Source organism: Trachymyrmex cornetzi, unplaced genomic scaffold, assembly GCF_001594075.2.
Source record: "Trachymyrmex cornetzi isolate Tcor2-1 unplaced genomic scaffold, Tcor1.1 scaffold105, whole genome shotgun sequence".
Classification (NCBI taxonomy): Eukaryota; Metazoa; Arthropoda; class Insecta; order Hymenoptera; family Formicidae; genus Trachymyrmex; species Trachymyrmex cornetzi.
The window spans coordinates 229,554-253,153 of record NW_017295598.1 but is presented as its reverse complement, the minus strand read 5'-3'; the positions used below and the strand labels follow the sequence as shown (position 1 = coordinate 253,153).

Here is a 23,600-nt window from a genome sequence, read left to right as displayed (position 1 = left end):
GCGTTTCCGACTGATGAGCGCTCGAGCTGCTTGAGCAGCAGTCGTTCTCTTTGTGTGCGCGAGGCGCGAGGTTCATACGCGCGTATCTCACGACGGTGGTGGCCGTCGTCGTGCTGCACGCTGCACGCGTGCTGGGGGTGAGTCGCCGGGGTGGTCGCGTGGGAGCAGCGTCGCGCCGTCGCGACGCGTCGCGCCGCGGCGACAGTGACAGCTCCGGTGGAGCACCTGAAGAGAGGGTGTGGGCCCGCGACGCGGACATTACACAGCGGCGGGACCTTAGGTAAGGTCGAACAGGACAACCAGAGACGCTCTCCTCTCCGCTCTCCGCTCTCCGCTCTCTCCACTCTCCACTCTCCGCGGGCAAAGTCCTCCTAGAGGAGAACTCTCCTCGCTACGAACCACGAAACCGACCGTTACTCATCGCGATCCTACACGATTTCTCATCTTCACGGCAGTTCACGGAAATACGTAACGCTCCTTTTCGGCCGTAATCAAGATCCGAGTTCCGTCTGATATTTCACCAGGACATTTCGTTGCTCCGAATACGAATCTGGTTCGCTCCTCTTTTTCGAGTCACTTCAAACGGAACGCCAGCCAGCCGGAATTCCGGAAATTCCAACTACTCCGAAAAACCACAGTTACCTACTTGCACGCGGAGTGCGTATTGTGCTCGCTCGTAAACAGACTTAACCCTACAACACTCTTCCTTCTTTCATACTTGTTTACAATCGTACGTCTCTAATACGTAGGTATATGTCTAAAAAACAGTGAGAAAGGTGAGAAAGCGTCGAATTTTTGTTTGATTTAAATTTACTGTTTGAAAATATTTAAAAAATCTGACTACTGAAAAATGTTTTTAAAGAAAATCATTTCTTTAAAATATCTGGATAAGAGCTTTGTGTTAATATATATAGAAACATAGGTATATATAATACAGCTCTGAAATACACTGAGAGAAAAATGTACTAAATTTTAGTAAATAATTGTTTGGATAGTGTGTACCAATATAATATTTATTTACGGAAAATAAATATTTGTTAAATAAAAAATATAATAGTTAAATCAAATTAATGATTTTCGTATCAAATAAATATATGTTTATATTCAGTAAATATTATTATATCGTTATATTTACCTGGCACTATTCAAACAAATATTCATTAAAATTTAGTACATTTTTCTCAGTGAGTAATATAGCGCGTAAAATATACTCGGAAAAAAGTCAATTAAACATAAGCCTAAAATAATAAATGCCACATATTGTGTTCTACAGTCTGTACGGTTGATCGATTTCCAATTTTTTAAGCGATTGTGGGGAAACAATTTACTTAAATAAATCTTTATTGTAAAAGTTTTCTACTAAAAAGTATTTAAATTGGTAGCAATTGTTTATGGCTAGTCGTGCATTGCACACACACATTTAATTGATATAAGCAAACTCATTATATAGAAAAATGAAAGAAATTCCGATTTTATTCGTAAGTAAATAAATTTAGAAAATACGGAAAGAAAAGTATTAGAAGATTGCTATAAACTTTATAACGAAAAATTTTCATTCGTCGTTTGTTCGTTTGGAAACGCCTTAGAATCGCGATTGTGTGAAAAAGTGTCAAGAAGAAATTCTATCTATCATCGTAACAAATCCCGAAGATTGATTATATCATTAATTATCGCTGAAGAGCCGGCTTTCTTTGCTTTTCGCACTTTTACCTTTGTGTTAATTATGTAACATTAATTATCTCTTAACGCTCGTAGTTTACATTCTCTTTATATGTATAACAATTCGCATCAGAGTAATAATGAATTAAATATCCAATCAGTAATTAACTGCGAGTATTTCGTTAGACATAAATTCTTTAATTATTATTTTAATTTATATATTTACCATTTAATTAAAATCTGTCAGTTTTGTGAATTATTTACGTTAGTTTGTTGATTCGTCTTTAGGGAATTTTAGTAAATTAAATAACGATACTTAATGATATAACATCGTAAATTACGATACAATTTTACGTTTGATCACGTAATTCCACTTAATCGTTATAAATTTAATTCTCGTTGCAATGTCGTAATGATTGCAAAATAGTATGTAAACGCATTTTATTTACGGCACGAATTTTTGCGATCCGACATTATAGGTACGGTGTGTGTGTGTGTGTGTCGGCCGAAAATATCATTAATAAAAGTCGTCGACGCGAGCGATGCGACCCGATTATCGTTATCGATGCGAATATCCTCTTCCTCCGAGAGAGAGCATGATAACCGAGGGGAGCCAGGATGTATATGTACGTTTACCCGGTTATCGGGCGAGACATCATCAATGTTGCATCCACACAATCGTGTGGTTTCTGACCCGATGTATCGAAAATCGAACGTACGCGCGGCCGACAGACCGCCTCGTATATCGCGTCAATCGATATTCCCGCTTTTCACCGTCCTTTTCCACGCGACGTTAATTGCACACCGATAGAAGATGCATCTCAACGACGCATTCTCTTCTCCAGAAGCCACGCGACTCGACTCGACTCGACCGCCAGTCGCCGTGCACGAAACGTAGACGCCCGTAAAAAGACCCGAGCTGACATTGACAAATACGTCGTGATAAGCTTCCTTCTTTTTCGGAGAATCACAAAGAACGTAATAGATGCACTTCTGAGAATTTAACCTCTTGCCTTTCATCCTCTTGGATATATCTTGGATTGTGTTGTATCTTTTTTCTTTTTTATATATTCCTCGATAAGGAAGTGAACGATGTCAGATAAATGATTGATAGAAATCAAACGTGAATCGTTAAATTTCATGTGCGACGTTATATTGAATATAAGAAATATCAAAGTAACTATAAAATTATTTTTAAAGAAAAATACACGAAGGTTACGTCGTAGATCATTATCACGAGGTGATCATCATTACGTAAGCTATTATGTAAAAGTTTAGATCATTACTACGTGCTACAAACGAAGTAATAAAATTACGAAATATTGTTTCACATTTTTCCAATTAAATTTTTATTTCTGTAATTTAGTTTTGCGATACCTACTTTTTAATATGTTTTTCATTTTTATGTTTAACATTTATTATGCTTTACAGAGTGACAAAAAAGTTTGTGCGACAAGGTTTTGTGTGTTTATCAAATCATTGTAACAAGTTAATGTTATCTGTCGTTTTTATGATATCAAAATGGTATTAAAGACGGCATTTTAGTGTCAAAATAACATTAAATATGTCATTTTAACATTAAATGGGTCATTTTAACACTAAATAGATCATTTTAATATTAAAACGACGATAAATAATCTCAGCTTGCTACCTGTGTAATAAAATATAAAAAAAAATAAATCTGGAGTGTTAGTTACATTTTATTAAATATTAAAGACACTCTAAAGTACTAAAAAATTTTCATCGGTTCGTGAATTGAAGTCTCTATTGACTGCCTGGAACAATTTATCCGGAAAGGTGCACAGTCATCATTAATGCGTTCCCAAAGCAGCTTAAAGCTTGTATCAAAGCTAAATATGATTATTTTAAATGTTAATAATTTTTGATATTTAATAAGGTATAAGTAACAGTATACAGAATATATTTTTTGTAAATATACGTTAATAATGATTTGATAAACACAAAACTTTGTGTGATTAAACTTTTTATGTCACCCTGTATATGTCTCTCTCTCTCTCTCCTTATATAAACTTGATACTTTAAACTTCTAATTTACCAGACCTGTAATTCTACATGTATATATTTATCGCGTAGATATCTTTTTCTTCTGAAGATTGTCATATCTAATATTTCTTTAATTAAAAGAGAGAGGATGCGATGGCATATTTGCAGTGGTGACGAATGCATCTTGTATGCAAGGACCAAATATGAATCGCGCTTTTCTTTTCGTCGGCTCATTATCACGAGTGGCATCCTAGCGTCCTTGATGTTATCGATGATCGATAGGCGGATTGCCGAAGAGATTAAATGAAGCATTTAATGCAATTTGCACAATACGTAAACACGACGCGCGTCCAACCAACTACCTATCGATTTTATTCTATTCAATAAATGCATTTATTACACGCTATGAATGAGAGATGCAACAGTTTGTTGCGTCGTAAATTAGCCATTTTTTGTATCTACATTTCTTTGCCAAATTTAATTACGTAACTGCATCTTGGCATATAAACAATATTAATATTATATACCAAGTATTTGCATCTTATTTACTATATTAAATAGAAAAGTTAACAATAACATTAATATCATATCTACAGTAAAATTAATTATTTGTTTAATTTACAATAATTCTAAAATTATTATATTATATATCTATTAAATATGTAACTTATTAAAACCGAATATAATTTATTCATATTATTCAACACACAAATGATCTCGTGAAATTTTACTATTACATTTATTCTCTCATTAGCGTGATGTTATACGGGATACAATTTACTCTTGTCGCGCAATTTTTTTCATCATTTAAAATTCTAACTGGAAGCATATACAGAAGGGAAAGGGGCGCGGGAGCGAAGTTCATGCGGCGACTGTCGGATCGATATTCGTATTCTACAAAGTCGTGAGAGCTTTAACTTAATCTGGGATAGTTTAATCACGCTGAATTATGTGCTAACTTCATTAACTCTCTCCTGTCGGTGTACTTACTCCTCAAGGCAACGTTTAAAAAAATTCAAGCCATTAAACACAAATCGAATCTCCATAAGACTAGAGACAGCTTACTTGACATCGAAGGTATCGGTAATTTTCTTTAATCGTTAGATTATGTTATTAAAAAAACGTTGATTTCGTATTAATGATTTTCGAGAAACATTCGAAACTCAATTTACGTTTATCGGTTCACGGAAAACAAAACTAATAACTATTGAATTTAATTACTTCATTATACGTCAAACATGAGAGAGAGGCAAAAATTTAATAAAATATATAAAAATTTAATTTAATTATACAATTTCAAGCAGAGCTTTTCTGTTGGAGGATACTTGAAGTTGTTGTGAAACGACCAAGAAACAGCACTATGTGCTTACTTGCTAACCTTGGCGCGATATTTAATAGTTACCAATTACATATTTATGTACATATCCGGATATAAGCAATATAAGTGTGAATTATTTTCATCATTTCAAATCATTAACGACGAAGATTCAAAGATCCAATCGTCAAAGATAATTATTGATAAACCTATCAACAGATCGACTATCTTTATATTGACAGTATTACAGTCATGTTTTCTTATCAATTTTTGGTCAATTTTTATTTTTAAAGATGTTTTCAAGAGAGAGAATTAGCTTATTAAAATTATATTATAATTAAATATTAGAACCTGAACAAATTTTTTATTTTATATATATACACACTTTTAATTGTATGTAATTATATATACTACTTCTGTAATAAACATTTTATTATCACTATATTTTAACAGTTTAATTAATCAATTAACACAGTCTTAAAAAATACTAAATAAATAAATTAACTAAAATAAGCACAAGACTAATAAATTAAGCAAACAATAAATATAAATATTACCTATCAATTACAAATTAAGTAAGATATTTCACACATAACTATTTGATTAATTTGAAAGAAAGTGAAAAAATGAAAGTAAAGTGAATTTAAGTTGCTATTTTTCCTTATATTTTAAAAGGAACTTTCTGATATTTTATTTTATTGCGCTATACTTTTGAAGTGACAAATTGAAAAATAATAGAATATGCGTATTCTACTACAACGTAGCTTTATCATTTATCGTGCACCATCCTATCAAAAGCTCGCACGACGCAGAAGCTCGCAACATGGCCCACACGCAATATGTCCGATAATGGCTAATAAATTGTGCAATATAGCGGCTCGTTTATCAGCCCTCACGTGTGTGAAAATTTCTTGCAGAATTTCCCGCCAGCTACCAAATTTCCCATATCATTTTCAACTACCAGGAAAATCCAAAAAGAAAAATCACACATAAACATACAATATTGTATATCAGAAAGAAACATTTTATCTTGAGGCTGCAAAAATGGAATTATATATGAAAAGTGTCGCAAATATTAAAAGAAAGCTAACATAAATTTGCTTAGCTGACGTTTTACCGAGTTATTATTCCGTAAAAACTTTTACTTCGTTGTAATAACGATATTTGTATTTAAAACATCAAGGAAAAATGTAGTTTAAAATTTTCGAGAATGTATTAAAAATTAAATTAAATTAAATCAATTACAAAAAAAACGGAATAAAAAATAAATTATACAATAGTATTGCATTAAAATTTAATTTTACAATAAATGGAACTGTTTGTTATTGGCAAACAAAATTTTTCATAGAGTATTCCATGTATTCCGTGCTTCTCTCCTTTTTTCTTGTTGAGTAATTTGTGTCTCGCGTAAATAAGTTATTTCCGGCGGGAAATCAATCTACCGAACATTTTCAGGTACGGAAACCGACGAAAACATTCGTATCGCATTTACCTGGCGTTTATATCCACATTCAGGGTATCCAAAAATCACCACGCAATTTTAACAAAGTTAAAATTAATTTTGTCTCTGCGAAAATTAAAATTCAATCTTTCATTTCGACTTTTAAACACTTCTTTAATTTTTTTAATTTAAAATGCAAACGCAATAAAACGTTTGAACATCAATCCAGCATTAAAAAATCAGGAAACAGTGATTCGATCGTTTAAGGAAGAGTCGATCGTATGTTAGAATTAAAAGATTTGATTGTAACGTGGGTCTCGACGCATCCTGAATAATGAAAAGGTATAGGATAGCTTCTAAATAATCTAGTTTCCCTAGTCCGATTTAGAGGAACTACACAATGAGTCGGGGGGCACCCTGTGTATACAGAATAATGACGTCAACGACGATTGAGAGTAGTATGATTCCCGGTAATTTTGCGCCGGTTATAGAATCATTGTAACAGGTATAAGTGCGCTAAACTATAGGCAACTTAGAATGCAACGCCATCACTCGCCTTAATTCGCGTCATTTATTCGCCAACAACAGCACAATCAAACTTCAAAATCACGATAAAAGCTCGTTAAACAATAACAAATTATTTGCGAAACGGAAGAATTGAAAACACTGCGACATGAGAGCTTTGCAGTGGAAAATAGGAGAACAATGATCGCATCTGACGTATAATGTACAGCGCAATATGTACTGAATGAATTAATCTCTGTGCTCTTTTTATCCTTCATCTTATCCCTTTTAAAAACCAAATTAAACGAGAAGAGAATTTGACATGATTAAAATGAACCGAATTAAACGTTTGCATATGTATTATTTCTCTGCCAATTTCAATTTATTTTCAATTACTTAACAAAATACAGAGAAAAAATAAATTAAAATTACTAAATAAATATTAATAAAATAACTTCCACACGTTAATATATATTTATAGTATAAATATTTATAATCCGCCGTTTCAATTAACTTATTCTTATTTGATTTTGGTATCTCATAATATTGAATAAATAATTACTTTATTAAAATAAATGAAGTTTACAGATTGGTTTATGTTTCTGGGCGTAATTGGTTTTTTTTCACGATTGTTTGATTTATGGGAGATCGCGATAACGACCGCGAGAATGTCTGCTCAGACATTTATACCAGACCAGATAACATGCGAATGACGTCAAATGAATCGCGAAGACTAGCTTCCGTCCGTTGACCCAGCATGCAAAATTTGTCCTAAATCATTCGAAGGATTATTAGGCCAGAATTTGCAGGCAATTAATAAATATAGGAAGATATAATAGGAGGCTGACACTGCAATCTCTTATTTCTTTAATATTTAAAATATTCAGCTTATATTCATATTAAATGTTATTTCAAAATTTTTTAGTTTTATTTATATAAATATTTAATATAAAATTTTACTTATATTTGGTGTAATAATTATTTAATGTTCTGAGTCTTTATTAAAATATAGATAAAGTTTGTCCCGCAACTAATCTTCATTTTATCTCCGCGATACGTAACTGAAGAGACCTCGTAGATAGATGGCGTACAGATTGATAAAGAAACATATATTTCGGTGCTCTGAGATAACATTTGGCACAGTGACGTCAAATATGTACGCAAGTTCCCTATTCCTTCCCGTTGACCCGTTTCATCGACGTTAGCAATCTTATATTCTCGCATGCTTTCAATTGTACATGGTGTTACAGAAAAACAGCATTCACTTTCTCTTTCTAAATAGAATATTTAACATATGTTATATATGAAATAATATAATATTTTTTTAATTTTTTTTCTGTAGTAATGTATTAAAATGTTAAGAGAAAGAGAAAAAGAGAGAAAAACTTTTTTTTAATACTAATTAATCAAATATCTATAATAAGTTTCTTTAAAAAATAAATAAAAATTTGAGTGATAAAATATCTTTAAGAAATAAAAATCAAAGGTAATTTTCTAAATAGATATAGAAAAGAATTAAATATAAAATACACCACTATTAGAGGTATTCTTTTTTAATAAATAATAATTCAACAATGAAATGTTTAAGCAGACAGCGAATTAAATAGAAGTAAATTTCTCTTACGAAATTCGCTTTTCTCTACCTTAATGAACTCAGCATCGATTTTCTTTCAAGGAAAATTTGATCAGCAGTTTAATGGGAAGACTGTTAAGACAGGTTGAATTAAGCTTTGGAAGTGCAAATTGGTAATACTATCTTCGATTAATTGAAAGTAAACTTTATTTTAAAGCACACTTTATTTAATATTTTTTAATACTTTCGAGAAATGGAAAAATTGGTATTTGTCCACAAAGTAAATAAAGAAAAATTTAATCTAAAATTTCAAGATTTTATAAAAGCTAATTTTGGAATATTTCTTTTTTTCTTCCTTCTTTTCTTTTCTGTTCTCTTATTTTTCATTTAAATAATAAAATAGTACAAATCCATCTCGTATTACATTTGGTCATTCGTGTATCTGTAACCGATAGCGGCACGCGGTCTATAAATCCCGCAAGTATAATGCAAATTATTGTACGAGCATTATCGTATTAAGTATTATACGAGCGTCGATTGAAATTGACATCCATTTGCCAGAGCAGTTCAGTGCGAGCTCGGCGCTTCCCCGAAGAGCTCTGCCATCTTTCACCGCGTTTGTATATTTCGAAGAAATTTTAATTTAGGGCAACCAGTTTTATTACGGCATATAAATAAAGAAAAATGCAAATTTGTGCATATCAAATTGTGCCTCCGTAAAATGCAAATTGTGCACCAACATTTTTCAGAAAGGCACATCGGATTTGCGGTGTTTTGCAAAATTTAGTTCGCGTACAGTAAGCCGTTAAATGTGAAATTTATGATAAAGAGAAAAAATTAAAAAATAAGCTTTATATCTTAAAAATAATATAATATAATCAAATTATATAAGTTACAAATAATTCGAATTAATTTAGTAATGAAAAATTAATTCTGTATTTATACAAGTGTTAGTGACGCAGTTTTTATAATTACTATATTTAAATTGATAATTATATAAAAGTATCAATGAAAGAATTAGGGGAAAATATGATAGAGGTAAATTAAAAATTAATGGTCGAAACTAACAAAATATAAAAGAGAAGGATTTTATAATTCTAAATGTAATTGAGGAGCAGACTTTCAAAATGCGTTTTGTCCAAAATTTGTAATTTTCAGAAAACGAAAAAGAAAGAAACTCCGCACACAAGAAAATTACGCACTTTATACATAAAATAACAATTTGCCAATCAGTAGGATGTGAAATATTAAACAAAATTAGCTAAACAATTGCTAAAAATGTTTAAAAAATTTTGTTTGTTTCTAATTAAAAACATAATGCACTTCAAAATGTTTACGTTTTTTCAGCATATAAATTAACGATGAAGAAATGCTTTCTGAATCATCTCAGAGTAGCTTATAATATGAGTCTTTCAACACTGACACTCCCCCTCTCTCTCTCTCTCTCTCTCTCTCTCTCTCTCTCTCTCTCTCTCTCTATTTCTAATTAAAATCTCTAACTAAAAAAATGAAATTTTGGACAAAACGCATTTTGAAAGTCTGCTCCTCAATTTCATATTAAAGATTAGTGTAATTCCAAAATATGCAATAAATTGTTCAATCAATAACTTGTTAATAATAATAATTTTTATCGGTAGTGGGAGAGCTCGGAGTCGGACTTCTCGGACACTGAGGACTCAAATGAGTTAGGGGCCAACGTGGGCCCCGAGAGCACCACGATGGACACTGTAGATAGTGTTAACAAACGACAAGCTACTCGTGTCTTCAAGAAGTCCAGTCTCAATGGCAAGATCACGGTTTATCTTGGCAAGAGAGATTTCGTCGATCACATCACACATGTTGATCCTATTGGCACGTATCCTAAAAGTTTGAAAGCACGTACAATTAATCAATGTGTTTTCAAGCAAAAATAATATATAGATTCTTGTACATATAGAGAGTTTTATTTTCGTATCCTGAATTCATTTTTTATGCTCACATCTTATGAAATAGCCACTATATACAGATTTATTACGTTTGTATACATAGACATAGTTTCTTAATATAACGATTTTATGCAAATAAGTTTTTTCCCAAGAATTTTATGTTAAAAGATATTTTTTGTAATTTTAGACGGGGTCGTCCTAATCGATCCTGACTACATAAAAGATCGAAAAGTGTTCGGTCATGTTCTCGCGGCGTTTAAATACGGTAGAGAGGATCTGGATGTCCTCGGGCTGACCTTCCGTAAGGACCTCTATTTAGCAGCAGAACAGATTTATCCAGTACTGCAAGGAACTCAGCCCCCCAGGGAACTGACGCGATTACAAGAGAGATTGATCAAAAAACTGGGCAACAATGCGTATCCCTTTTACTTCGAGTTACCACCTCACTGCCCCGCTTCGGTTACTCTGCAACCAGCACCAGGTGATACTGGCAAACCCTGCGGTGTCGACTACGAACTGAAAGCGTTCGTAGGTGAGACACAAGATGATAAACCACATAAACGGTACGAATCTTAATACAAAATTAAAGAAGTTAGTCTTTTAAAGAAAAGAAACTTTTCCTCATTTTCAGAATAAAATAAATGTTCACTAAAGAGAGCAGATACGAAAGAATTTCACCTCTTTTCTTAACTCGGGAGGAAAATCATCTAATTCTTTTTTAAGTGAATGATCACCTAGGATGAATCTATACTCCAATTAAAATCACTGTTATTAACAATATACCTATTCTATATTAATGCTTGTTTTTCCATTTAATAGTATTTGAAAACATTATGGATATGGATTTACTCACAATTTTCTGAAAAGTAATAATTAAAAACCAAACATTAAACGGAATAAATATTTTTATATTAGTTAATTATTAAAGAGCAGCAATTAATTTATTTAATTAAATGTTGAATCGTAATTAAATACTGAATTTGATTCATAGGAGCTGCGTGAGGCTGGCGATCAGGAAAATTATGTACGCGCCGTCGAAACAAGGAGAACAGCCCTCAGTGGAGGTCAGCAAAGAGTTTATGATGTCCCCGAACAAGTTACATCTGGAAGCCTCGCTCGATAAGGAGCTCTATCATCATGGCGAAAACATAGCTGTGAACGTGCACATAGCGAACAATAGCAACCGGACTGTGAAAAAGATAAAAGTGTCAGTTAGGCAGTTCGCGGACATCTGTCTGTTTTCCACGGCGCAGTACAAATGCACCGTCGCTGAAGCCGAAAGCGAGTGAGTATTCCTTAACTAATTATTATGTTGTCGAAAGATGAAAATATCGTACACCAGTAAAAGATGCATTGTAATAAACATGAGGTAATGTGATTTAAAAAGTCGTTTTGAGAATTTCATGAACGTTTTGAAAATTTTCATGAAATATTGTAAATGTTTTTTAAGGCTTCTATTTACTCACCATTATTATCTCAGATTGTAACGTCAGAAAATGTACATAATAAAAATTCTTACAAAATATTTAATATGGAAATATAAATGTTATTTTATTGAAAAATGTTTCTGTTCAAATTTAGTTTACAAGGATTCTTATTATTTTCTCACTTCTGATATCTTGCTGAGATAGTATAATGGGTGAACAAAGGCCTTAATTCTAATATACCTGTTAGTAGTTTTGTGAAGTCAAATTTCTTTAATTAAATTTCTCAAAGAGAAAATACACATGTTCAATACCAAACAAAAATTTCTTCCATTTATAAATTACGAATATTCTCAAGAACCACTTTTTAACCACATAAAAATAGTCTTTAGTTGGAGTTAACAGTTTTTAGTAAGCTATTAGTGCGCGCGCGCGCACTTCAAACTATTTATAATCTAGACGATAAATTGTTAGAAATACGATATATATATATATATATATATATATATATATATATATATACGTATATCTCGATGGGTCTTTAACGATCGTGATCAGCTTGAAAAACTTAGCGTCAAAGTTTTTTAGCGATTAAGTACACGGTTGGCGCGATAACACGCGATAAACAGAACTGTGACGAGCAGGAAAATAAAATTATTGCACTGGCAGTATAGGGGTAGCGCCAGGATTCACCCTGAGTAAGGTGTTTTCTCTAAGGCCAACGCTTGCCGAGAACAAAGACAAGCGGGGTCTTGCTCTAGATGGTCAGCTTAAACACGAGGACACCAATCTCGCGTCTAGTACAATGTGAGTGCGAGATTAAGAGCTCGCTGTTTCCCTCATTACTCTCTCACCTCTTCTGCCGGATACTAAGAAAAAAAAAGAGATGACGGAGGTTGGAAACTGGCCAAATGGTTTACTGACTATAATCATGACGATATCTCGTGGCAAATATCCGAATTTTATAGAGACTTATCATGTTTAAAGTATCATAAAGACGAAGCGTAGTAGCAACATGCTATCAATTCTTTTTTAAGACAGCTTTATAAAGTTATTGGGAGAAAAAAATAAAACTTGATGAAAGACTGGCTTGTGGTTAAAATAAGTCAATCTTTTAACAAATTAGATGAAATTAATCTTGGCAGTCTTTCAAACGTCTATAATAATAAACTATATAAAAAATTAAGTGTTTCAGACACATAAAGTAACGTAATTTAAAAATTATTTTGCTTTTTATTATGATTTTAATTTAAAAAATTACAAAATTAATAAGAAATATTTTGGAACAAGCCTGTCGCCAACCTCCTTTTTCATTCCTTTTTTTGTATTAATGTAAAAAGTAATAAATGGAATGTCAGCATTTTCTTGGTGATTTTGTGCTGGGGATTTTTAACGCGGTGGCCTGTAATCACGTATATGGATCTCTTTTTCAACCCCCACGGGGCTTATGGCTATTCTAACGCAAGAGGTACGGCTTATCAATCTATCTCCCCCCCCCCCCCCCCCCTCTCTCTCTCTCTCTCTCTCTCTCTCTCTCTCTCTCTCTCTGTCTCTCCTCCCCTTCTCTTCCTTTCCTCTGTTAAGATATATATTTTTAGAGTCTATATACTTTTTTTCCTACTTAAATATATTTTACAAATTCTTAAAACGAATTTTTCTACATTAATATATAACCATAAATGTTTCACATCCTACATAACCCTTTCAGGCACATACATACACACACACACAGTATTGTAAGCCCTCGTCCTGTTCTCGTCTTTCGCAATCGCAGTCTGTATCACAGCGTGAGGCACAAGCTGATATATCGTACTACCACGATACTATCAGAAAACACAATTAATGTCGTTTGTTTATATACTGTCGTACTTTAATTAACTGTAATTTTTTCGGCACAAAACTGGAATCTAGGAAACTCCTCTCGACTCAGATGCGCAGAAATATTACAATTAGTATAATGATTATCTATGATATATTATTAAAAAAATAAATAATAATCAAGATATTGATTTTAATACCTTGATTATTATCTATTATATTCATCAAATAAGTTTTACGTATTTAAAGATAATATTAACAAATTTATTTTGAAAGCGTACATGTTTGAATATTTTTTTCTTCTTTAATGTAATATACGTAAATTAATATATTGAATATTAGTTTATTAAATGAAATATTAATTAAGAACGGACATTATAAATATCTTGTAAAAAATGGTGGCGATATGTTTCGTGAATTGATCAATGCGAAATCTCGGTCCGCACGTAGTAGCACATTAACACTCATGCTGGTTGTATGTTCAAATGTCAGGGAGGGATGCCCGGTGGGCCCGGGTTTCACGCTGAGCAAGGTGTTCACCTTGACACCCCTTCTGGCCAACAACAAAGATAAATGGGGGCTCGCCCTCGACGGCCAACTCAAACACGAGGACACCAATTTGGCGTCCAGCACCCTGTAAGGACGCGATGCCTGAAATTGAGCCTGCGACACATGCAGATACACGTCTAGATATTGATACGCCGTACCGCGTTTCGGTCGCGCATTTAGCGTCGAGAAAGATAATATTCACTAAATTTTCCCTCGCAAATTGCAAAAGTTTGACTCCGTATTATAGTTTGACATAGTGTTTCCTAAACTTTTGACAGCTCGACAGATACGTAGCAGTTGAATAGCAGAGATCCTGACTATTAAATGTTAAGCACGTGTTATAAAATGTTTTCTAATAAAAGAGGAAACTACAGAGATACTATTTAATAAATAAATTTAACGAATAAATTTATGTAATAAAATATTTCTATGAAAAGTTCCTGTAATATTGAAATATTATTCATTATATATATGATTGTAAGTTATTAAAAATTATTAAAAATTTTGTTTTTCAAATAATCTATAATATTAATAAAGTATTTCCGAAAAATACATAAACATAAATTATACTGAAATAAAAAACTAATAAAACACTGAAATTCAACACGGGCAGGGAAATTTGCCAGACGAGCGCTAAATGCAGGACGAGAATGCGGACGGCGTTTGTTACACACGTGTCACATTCACGCACGCAACGCGCAGCCGAGTACGCCTTTGGGAATTTCTCATTTTCGTGCGCAACGCTTTCCACACAACGGCCGGAAAATACATGTTGGCTGCCTGCAACGAAGCTTTTCTCAACGATCGATCGATCGAGATGGCGAGCGACTGGCTCTATCATTGTTGAACGACGTGTAATTCTGTTTTTGCGAGATTCGCACTCAAATTCACTGGGAATCGTTCCTTCCCACGCATCCTGGATATCTTAAATCTAAATCCATGGATATCAATATAAACGAAGATTTCGGGATCAACAGGTTTTTCAGGATTTTAAAGTTTAAAGAATAGTTCCATAAACCTTGTGTGATATCTATGGATACTAAGATCCAAGTACTTTAACTCTTTCGATACCACTTTCTTAAGTTTTTTTTATACTTTGACAAAGTTCCAAAATTAAAATCAAATTATAATTTTAATATTCAGCATTACCACGGCATTTCAAAAAATAAATCTTATTTTTGTAACAAAGCGCATGTATTGACACATTTTATCTTTTTAAATTACTAAAACTAAATTTGGCAACTTTAATTACGTATCTCATTGATTTGTAGTGGAAGAAATCCTGTCCTTTCTGTTATCTTCTTTTTAAGCCGAATAAAACTTTTTGAATTTTCGCAGAGAATTTTTGCTAACATATATTCTCCAACGGTACCGAAAGGATTAAGAAACTGCGATCTAGGAGATTTAGGATGCAAGATATCTAAAGCAAAAGTTTAAGTCGACATCCCATCCTTTTTCTGCTTGTGCTTTGTGTAAAAACATGGCATCGCCACCGCATTGTATCTGCAGTAAAATTGCATGGACAAATTAGAAATTGTTCATTTTTGCTGCGAAGCTGTAGTATCATGGATAGCTTGATCAAAAGATATGTACGTGATTACTGCTTTACATAAATGTTTAAACAAATAGTATTGTGAATGTATAACATTCTTGTAAGTGTATAAATTGCCGCTTGCTTCTATCTATTTACGGCTATAATAAAGTAATTTACAAGTCTTTTTCTGTGTTGCTTCCGTTCGTTGCATGACGCTATCATACAATTAACTTTGCATGAGCTTTTGTGTAGCGTTTATATTAATAAATTATAACGCATTATAATGACAACAGTAAATATAATTCACAGTGTGGTTGACCCGGCGCAGCGTGAAAACCTCGGCATAATTGTCCAGTACAAAGTTAAAGTCAAACTCTGCCTCGGCGCTCTAGGAGGGTAAGTATTATTACCCATTTACCACGTTGACTGCTAAGGGGGGGTAACCTAAAGCAGTTACCCAGCGCAATAATAATTTTTTATATAAATATAACAGCTATGAAGAGGACATTGCCAAGTGAATACGTCGCTTTTAGATTCAACTAATCACTTTGACACACACTGTTAAATATCAATAAAGGAGCATCGATAATCCAATCCCTTCAGTTAAACAATATTTTGTTATTTTCAACTTCCATGTGTGTCAAAATGTAAATCAATTTATTTCTGTGATTAGTTTGAAGTAAATCACGTGTATATTAATGTATGCAATTAATAATAAATTAAATTCAAGTCAAATTTAATACATTTTTTTTTTTCAGATAAATTGTTTAGTTAAATTTACAACGTATTGAGTAAGAGCAATAGCGACTTACAGAAATGATTAAGAATAACTCAAATTTTGTACAAGTCGACACTATAAATTTAACAGTGCAATATTCTACGGTTTTCTTTATATTTAAAGCCACGTATATAATATTTCTATTCAATATTATTATTATATTCTAATTATAGCGAATTAGTTGCGGAACTGCCCTTTATTCTGATGCATCCCAAACCGGAAGAAGAGGAACCAGTGCCGTCCACAGCTCGACCAAGCCCTACGCACAAAACTGACAGCGGGGAAGTTCCACTCGATACAAACCTCATCCAATTGGACACGTAAGTAACTCAACAAAATTTTAATACGTTTAATTTTTTAATAAAGAATTAAAAAATCACGATTGTGTGTGTGGCAGACTAATAAAATCTTATCTGAAATTTTTATATCTATATGTATGTATATATGAACAATTAATTCTTTAAATGTTTGTAAAACAGTTTCCAGATTTCTTTGTAAATTTTCCGTCTATTTTCAGGGAAGCAGATGGCGATGATGACATAATCTTTGAGGACTTCGCTCGTTTGAGGTTGAAAGGCGAAACGGAAGCTTGACCGTGTTCCGCTAACACTTTGACACGTATCGATCAAGTGACTTTGACGCCACCATGCCGCACGCAAGACGGAAGTTGCACAATTTCGCCAATGATGCCAATAGTAGCTATATCGCAGCAACAAACTTAAATGATGTTATTGTTTGTTGAAGCGATATCATCGCTATTCCCGAGCGCAAAGTGTCAATACCGATTTTTCCACCGTTTTGACACATTTTAAAATTTATTGCAGGAATAGTTTAATGAAAGAAATAAAAAAAAGCAAAAGAGAATACAAAAAAATTGTATAAGAGAGAAATTCTGCAAGCTGCTCATATTTTTTTGTGCAATTTCATATTTTTATGTAAGATAAAAAGATTATGGAAATGCAAATTGGAAATGATATTGAAAAACTTCTTCTTCAACAATCGCCATTTTTACCAATTGTCGAAAGTAACCGAAAAATACACCGGAAGTTGAAGTTTCTCAAGAGCAAACTGTTTAACAATTTTTTCTGTTTCTCTTTAAGCTAGCCTATATATATATATATAATTTATAGAACACTTAAACAAATGAAATAATTAAATAATTAATTAAGCCATTTTTATGGCACATGCTCTTTATTTGATCAAAATGATTTTGATTTGTGGGGAAAGTGCGACGGATTTCATAATTGATATTCACGAATTTTTCATCAATACCGTCGCCATTTCATGCTCTGGCTCTGAAGACTGATTTTAAGAACATCCACGAATCTAGCCAATGACGTATTTATCGTAAAATCCTTAATAAAAGAAAAAATACATATAATCTATATTTGGTATTTTATTTTCCAAAAATATTACAAATTAAATTTGTTATTAATTTAATTAGCTAATTAATTGAGTCTAAGTCGCAGGTTAATTCAGAAAATGTGATTCAATTATTACATAAATACAACTAATTTAACTGAAATAATTTTATAATTAATTAAATGCAAGATTGATATAATCCAAGAATGAGATTTTTTAGATTTATAAGCCACGATATATTGCGATTCTTTAAACATGGCCAGTACTGTCTTTAAGTTACACGAGCGCACGGGATAAACTTTTGTGAATTATCAATTTTATTTTAATAATACAGAATAAATATATATGTTAGTACACATTGGAAAGATCGTTTGTGTAAATGGGACGATCGTAAGCGCTTTCTTGTTCTTCGTATAAATTTCGCAGAATTAATACTTAATTTATATATAATTAATATAAATATAAAAGAGAATTAATCACAAAACCGTGAAAAAGAAGAGCTGTTTAATATTTATCTCGTTTCTCCGAGATGAAAAAACTATACAATGCTTTATTTGACAACGAGAAAAATTATTTTATAAAAAATCTCCAGTTTTTAGAAAACCCATTTAGAAGAATTTAATGCAATAATTTAATCGTATACTAAACAAGATGCGTAGAAATATGCAAAAAATACGGAAAGATGGCGTTTCGAGATGCAGATGTCAATTTATAGATATATTTATGGATAATTTGTAGAACTTGGTAACATTGTAGAATTTGTAATATTAATCCGTTTCATCTTTTTCCGATTTTACAATCAATTAAGTTAAGACGGCGAGCACTGTTCAATCGACTTCGATATACATTTCCAAGACTGCTCGAGAATTAAATTTTCGCATCTTGCAATGAAATATTACATAATCTCGGCTCGCTCGTATTAAATTAGGAATTTAATATTGATTGCCTAATTAAATGTTATATACAAAGACTATAAAGTTAAGTTACAAAAATCGTCGAAAGAGAAATTTTATCATTCAAAATAAAAATATACAATTGGTTATACGTGATTACATCTCATTAATTTTGTGAGAATTTCTAAAAAAATAATCCTTTTTTGTTAATTTTAGGAGTTGCTTTTAGTATCACATAATGGCACGGTATATAATTTTTCCTTTTTCGTGTTTTGATGTTGTCTATTTTGTTTTACTGATCAAATTTAAATAATCAAGAATATAGAGAAAAAAAGTCTATTCAAAATATCGACTTAAATTATGTTAAATCTCGCAAAATTTAATATCATAAATTTTCATTACACAAGAGATTTATTCTATGCTCTTAATTTCAAATTATAACAAGATCAAGTCAACAATAAACAGTTCACATTGGCAACGAAGATAATTTGACAGTCTTATATTAATTAAAATAGAAGTTGCAAAATCACAAAAGCTGAATAACATTGTACATGCATGTATGTTCGTGTGCGTGTATGTATGTGTGTGCAGAGTGTGTATATATAAATATACACATGTGTAAGAAGCAAAGAAAAAATAGTATTTTTTATCACTTTAGCATTTACAAACTGTATCTAGACGAAATAATCAAGTATGTGGTCTACGCTTTTTTTCGCACGTTTAATCTTAAACGAGCGATGAAAATGCGGCCGTATTTCCTCATACCAAAGCTGATATATTCATTTCCTAAAAGAAATTGCTTCTCGAGAAAGGTATTAACCCTTACCGTACCATCTACAATTTGGTGCCTCATCCATACCATCAAGGGTCACTTCAAATCTCTTCGTTTTTTCTCTCTCACCTCTTCAAAATAATTTAAAAAATCTCTAAAAATTCACCAACATACTTTCAACTTTCTAGAATAAATATTGACTCTTTATTTTGGAAAATAATAAAATGTAGTATAATTTATAATTACCGAAAGACTCAAAGAAACTTGCACGAACAGGAATCGCTCGGTCACTAGTTACCCATATTAGTACGATAAGGGTTAATAGTAATTTGCAAGAATAAAAAAAGTCTATTTAAATCTTTAATCTAAACTTAAAGGGACTTTCCAATTTTTAAAATACATATATTCTTTAATAATAAATTACTATAATAAGTAAAAGATTTATTAATAATTCAACAAATGTAAATTTCTTTCACACAGATATTTTAACAAAAATATTATTAAAACACAAATTATGTGAGAAGTTTGTTTTATATTATATTGTAAAAAAAATGTAATGTAAAATAATATCTCCTATAAAATTTTATTCAGTTAATCTTCTAAATTAAATTACATGGGTCGGTGTTCATAACCTCTTGTTATTGTAAGACCATTTTAAATAATGTCTTAAAATGTCAATATAACTTTATGATTGGCTTATGATATCTTAAGACTGTACTTAAGAGTTAAGACGGTCTTAAATAAAAGACTTAACCTATGAATACCAGCCATAATTATTATTAACTGTCTAACTAGCAGCTTGCTTAGAAAGTCTCTTAACTTATTTTCATAAAACAGGAACGTGCATGTTCAACGAACGTAGAGCTATTTAATTAAGGGACGAATTTTTGCGATTGTGGCGAATGTCGAATGTCGACACTTCGATTATTCGTTTTAAGCGACGTGTATGAGTGTGTAAATGTGCAGGCTTGTATAATGAGAGTATATTTTATATTCGCCCGCGGGCGCGCACATATTTTTTATATAATCGCAAGCGGTAGATCATTAACATTCTTGTTGTGATCATTCGAATCACAAAAAAGGATCACGCCGCACAAAATCAAGGGAGATAAATAAAGTCAATAAGGATGCCGTCTTTGTAATTCTAATATTGAGAGATTGTTTTCTTGAGATACAAGAAAACCATATCACATACAGAGTGTCACGGAAAAGAACGCGAATCTTCTCAACTTAATCATAATATAAAGTTGAAATTGTTTCCTATGCAAACTAATAATTTTGTCATTTTATATGTAGGTTGCACATTTGATATTATTATAATTAATTACATGTAACTGATATTTAATATTGATATTGTATCGACAAGAGAATTTGGAAATTTTAACTTTAAGAATACAGTTTTAACGCGATATTTTTTGAGACGCTCTGTACTTAACGAATCACTGCGAAAAGAAAGGCAAACGATTACGCTTCTTTGATATAACGCATTTTGCACCTGGAAACTCACATTTCTCTCATTTTATATCTCGTTTAACTAAAAATTGCATCTATTTCTGTGCAAACAGGAAGCTGTTGTGATTGAGCATTTGAGCATAGCGAAACGCGGATATGCTATTGTCCGAATGGTTGTATCATGCGATATAGTCAAATTAATTAATTGCTCTGAGCATAATAGTAAATGGCATAAATTAGACACAAAGGAAAGAAGACAAACAGAAAAGGAAAAGGAAGATAAGATATTATGTAACCTGAGAGTGTATCTGTAATTAATGTAATCGGGTTGATGTACAAGTATTGTGGTTCTCTGCAGCTGTTATACGTGTAAATCATATAAGAGAAAAGAAAAAAGGAAGAAAGAAAGAAAGAAAGAAAGAGAGAGCCATTATTGCTAACTTGTACATTATATTAGGGACGACTTATTTATTGAAGCCGCGCGTTGTTAGTTAGCAAACAAAGTCGTGTGTCGTTCATGATCGTTCGCTGTTCACTCGTGAATAATCCGTTTTGTATGTAAAAGAGATTACAAGAGAGAATTAATAAAAAAAAAGGAGAGAGGGAGAGAAAGAGAGAAAGAAAGGAAGAAAGATCACGAGAGTGCAAGAGTGTGTGTGCGTGTGTGTAAAGTAAATGGCATAAAGTAAATATATATATAATGCATAATATATTGTATATGTAAAAATCGTGTATTCTCATATTGTAACTAGCTGTAATAATTTAATAAATCCTGTATATCGAAACTGTACATACTTCTTACATATTTTTTAACATTCACTACGTTGAATTTCACTATTATATATATATATATATATATATATATTAAATGATTTTATTTCTTTTACATTCTTCTGTATCTTAATAAAAAAATTTCTTATATGTTTTAATTCCGTCCATAACAAAAAAACATTTAGTTAGGATAATTGCTGTGAGTTTAGTAACTATTTCATTTTATTAAGATTTAAAGTAATTATTAAGTAATAAGACAATATATTAAAAGAATAATAATTAAAAAAATACTTTTGTAAAGTTTCTCGGTTTTTCCAGACGAGTTTACTGTAACTGTATAAAATTATGCGATGCGTATGGCGATACTGTTGCTCAAGTTTTCGAAGTTGGAAAAGTTTTTTAATTGGCGAAATAACGTACAATTAACGAAGCAGCTTTACTTAGTACAAAGCTCTCTTCCTTGACGAAATTAAATACACGTCTTGCTAACGAAAGCGTTCTTCTTTTTCAGACGCTAAGAAGACTTAGGATAGATAGTTGGTAATACCAAATCCTTGTCTGTGTGTGTTTATAAAAGTTTATTCGTAAAAGTAAATGGTATAACATACAAGAAAAATAATACGCACACACAAATATTTTAAACAATTTAAACAATAGCTAAATGTAAAATATGTAAAGGATATTTTAGTAAATTGATATATCAATAATCAAATTAAACCGATAAGAAAGATGAAACTAAATCACACGTAATTGTATTATGATACGATAAATAAATTCTGAAGTATTTTAAACACCACAATTTTAACTTTGAAACTAACTCGAGCACGAAGAATGAGGATATTCGAATCTCTACCGCGGTCTGAAGTAATTTGCCAACCGCGATGCGGGAAGGAGATTGGAGCTGAACTAAGGGTGAATTCACCATTTCATTCATGTAGAAACTTTATTCAAATTCAGTCATCTTCCGTCGCAAATTCGAGTCATAAATCGCGTGGCATGAAGCCACGAAGAAAAACGAAGAAACAAAAGGAGAAGAAAAAGCGAGCGCGAGGACACATTTACAACACGGAGGAGACCCGGAAGAATTACGCGGCAGAAAGGAAGAAATCGGCTGCGTCGTAAAGAAATAAGGAGAAGTTCGCGATAATGGAAGGGAAAAGAGAGGACAACGGGGGAGGAAAACGGAAACGAAAGAAAAATGAAAAAAAAGCGCGAGATACGGGAAGGGAAGTTGGAAATACCGGGTGGCGCGCAAATTTTTAGCGCTTCTCCGTCTCGCTTCCATCCTGCTCGTCTCATTTCATCTCTCACCACGCAGCCTCCGTAGCTTCCTTTTCAGTATGATCCGCGCGGTCCGAGCGCGAGCATCGTGTACTCCAGATTGTTGTTTCGTTGTCGCGTTGCTTATTTCGTTACTACGTGAAAAAAAAAACTTAATCTTTTGTGAAGGGAATCCAAATTGAATTGAATTTATAATGAATATTTTTTAATAAATTATTTTAATGAGTATACAGAGACAAGCGATTGCTACACAGAGACATTACTTATTTTAAGGAGTTTAACTGACTTTTGTCATGTAATAGTAATCTTCGTAACTATTGATTTGCGTTGTAAATATGTAAAGTAAAAAATCTTCTGCCAGATATTTTTTATAATTTCTAAATAATATCTGATAGTTTGTTTACGTTCTAAATGTATAAAATATACTGCATTATTCTACTGCATTATTTACATAGTCATCAATTTTATTATTTTGTGAATATATGTCGAAATTATTTTATTAAACGTTTCACGAAGCATACTGAAGAATTGAATTTAACAAGTTA

General features: G+C 32.1%; 1 protein-coding gene across 5 annotated transcripts; it reads left to right on the top strand.

Moving 5' to 3' along the window:
• Nucleotides 1–25: 25 nt before the first annotated feature.
• Nucleotides 26–17,884, top strand: krz (beta-arrestin protein kurtz). Of its 5 annotated transcripts, none has more exons than XM_018504793.1 (8): nt 26–280; nt 10,134–10,347; nt 10,609–10,984; nt 11,413–11,706; nt 14,156–14,299; nt 16,056–16,142; nt 16,698–16,844; nt 17,042–17,882. In XM_018504793.1, exons 2-8 carry the CDS (start codon nt 10,215–10,217, stop codon nt 17,115–17,117), a joined length of 1,257 nt encoding a protein of 418 aa, XP_018360295.1. In that variant the 5' UTR covers nt 26–280; nt 10,134–10,214; the 3' UTR covers nt 17,118–17,882. The 5 variants fall into 5 exon arrangements, with proteins under 5 accessions (XP_018360295.1, XP_018360311.1, XP_018360286.1 ...); XM_018504809.1 differs by lacking the exon at nt 26–280 and adding an exon at nt 2,908–2,913; XM_018504784.1 differs by lacking the exons at nt 26–280; nt 14,156–14,299 and adding exons at nt 9,461–9,534; nt 12,515–12,652 and having other exon boundaries at nt 17,042–17,884.
• The last annotated feature ends 5,716 nt before the right edge of the window (nt 17,885–23,600 follow it).

Coding starts and splice junctions, on each gene's coding strand:
- krz (XM_018504773.1), top strand. CDS start 9,505: ATGAAAGAATTAGGGGAAAATATGATAGAG. Junction 9,535..10,133: donor TAGGGGAAAATATGATAGAG/GTAAATTAAAAA, acceptor TTTTATCGGTAG/TGGGAGAGCTCGGAGTCGGA. Junction 10,348..10,608: donor CACACATGTTGATCCTATTG/GCACGTATCCTA, acceptor TTGTAATTTTAG/ACGGGGTCGTCCTAATCGAT.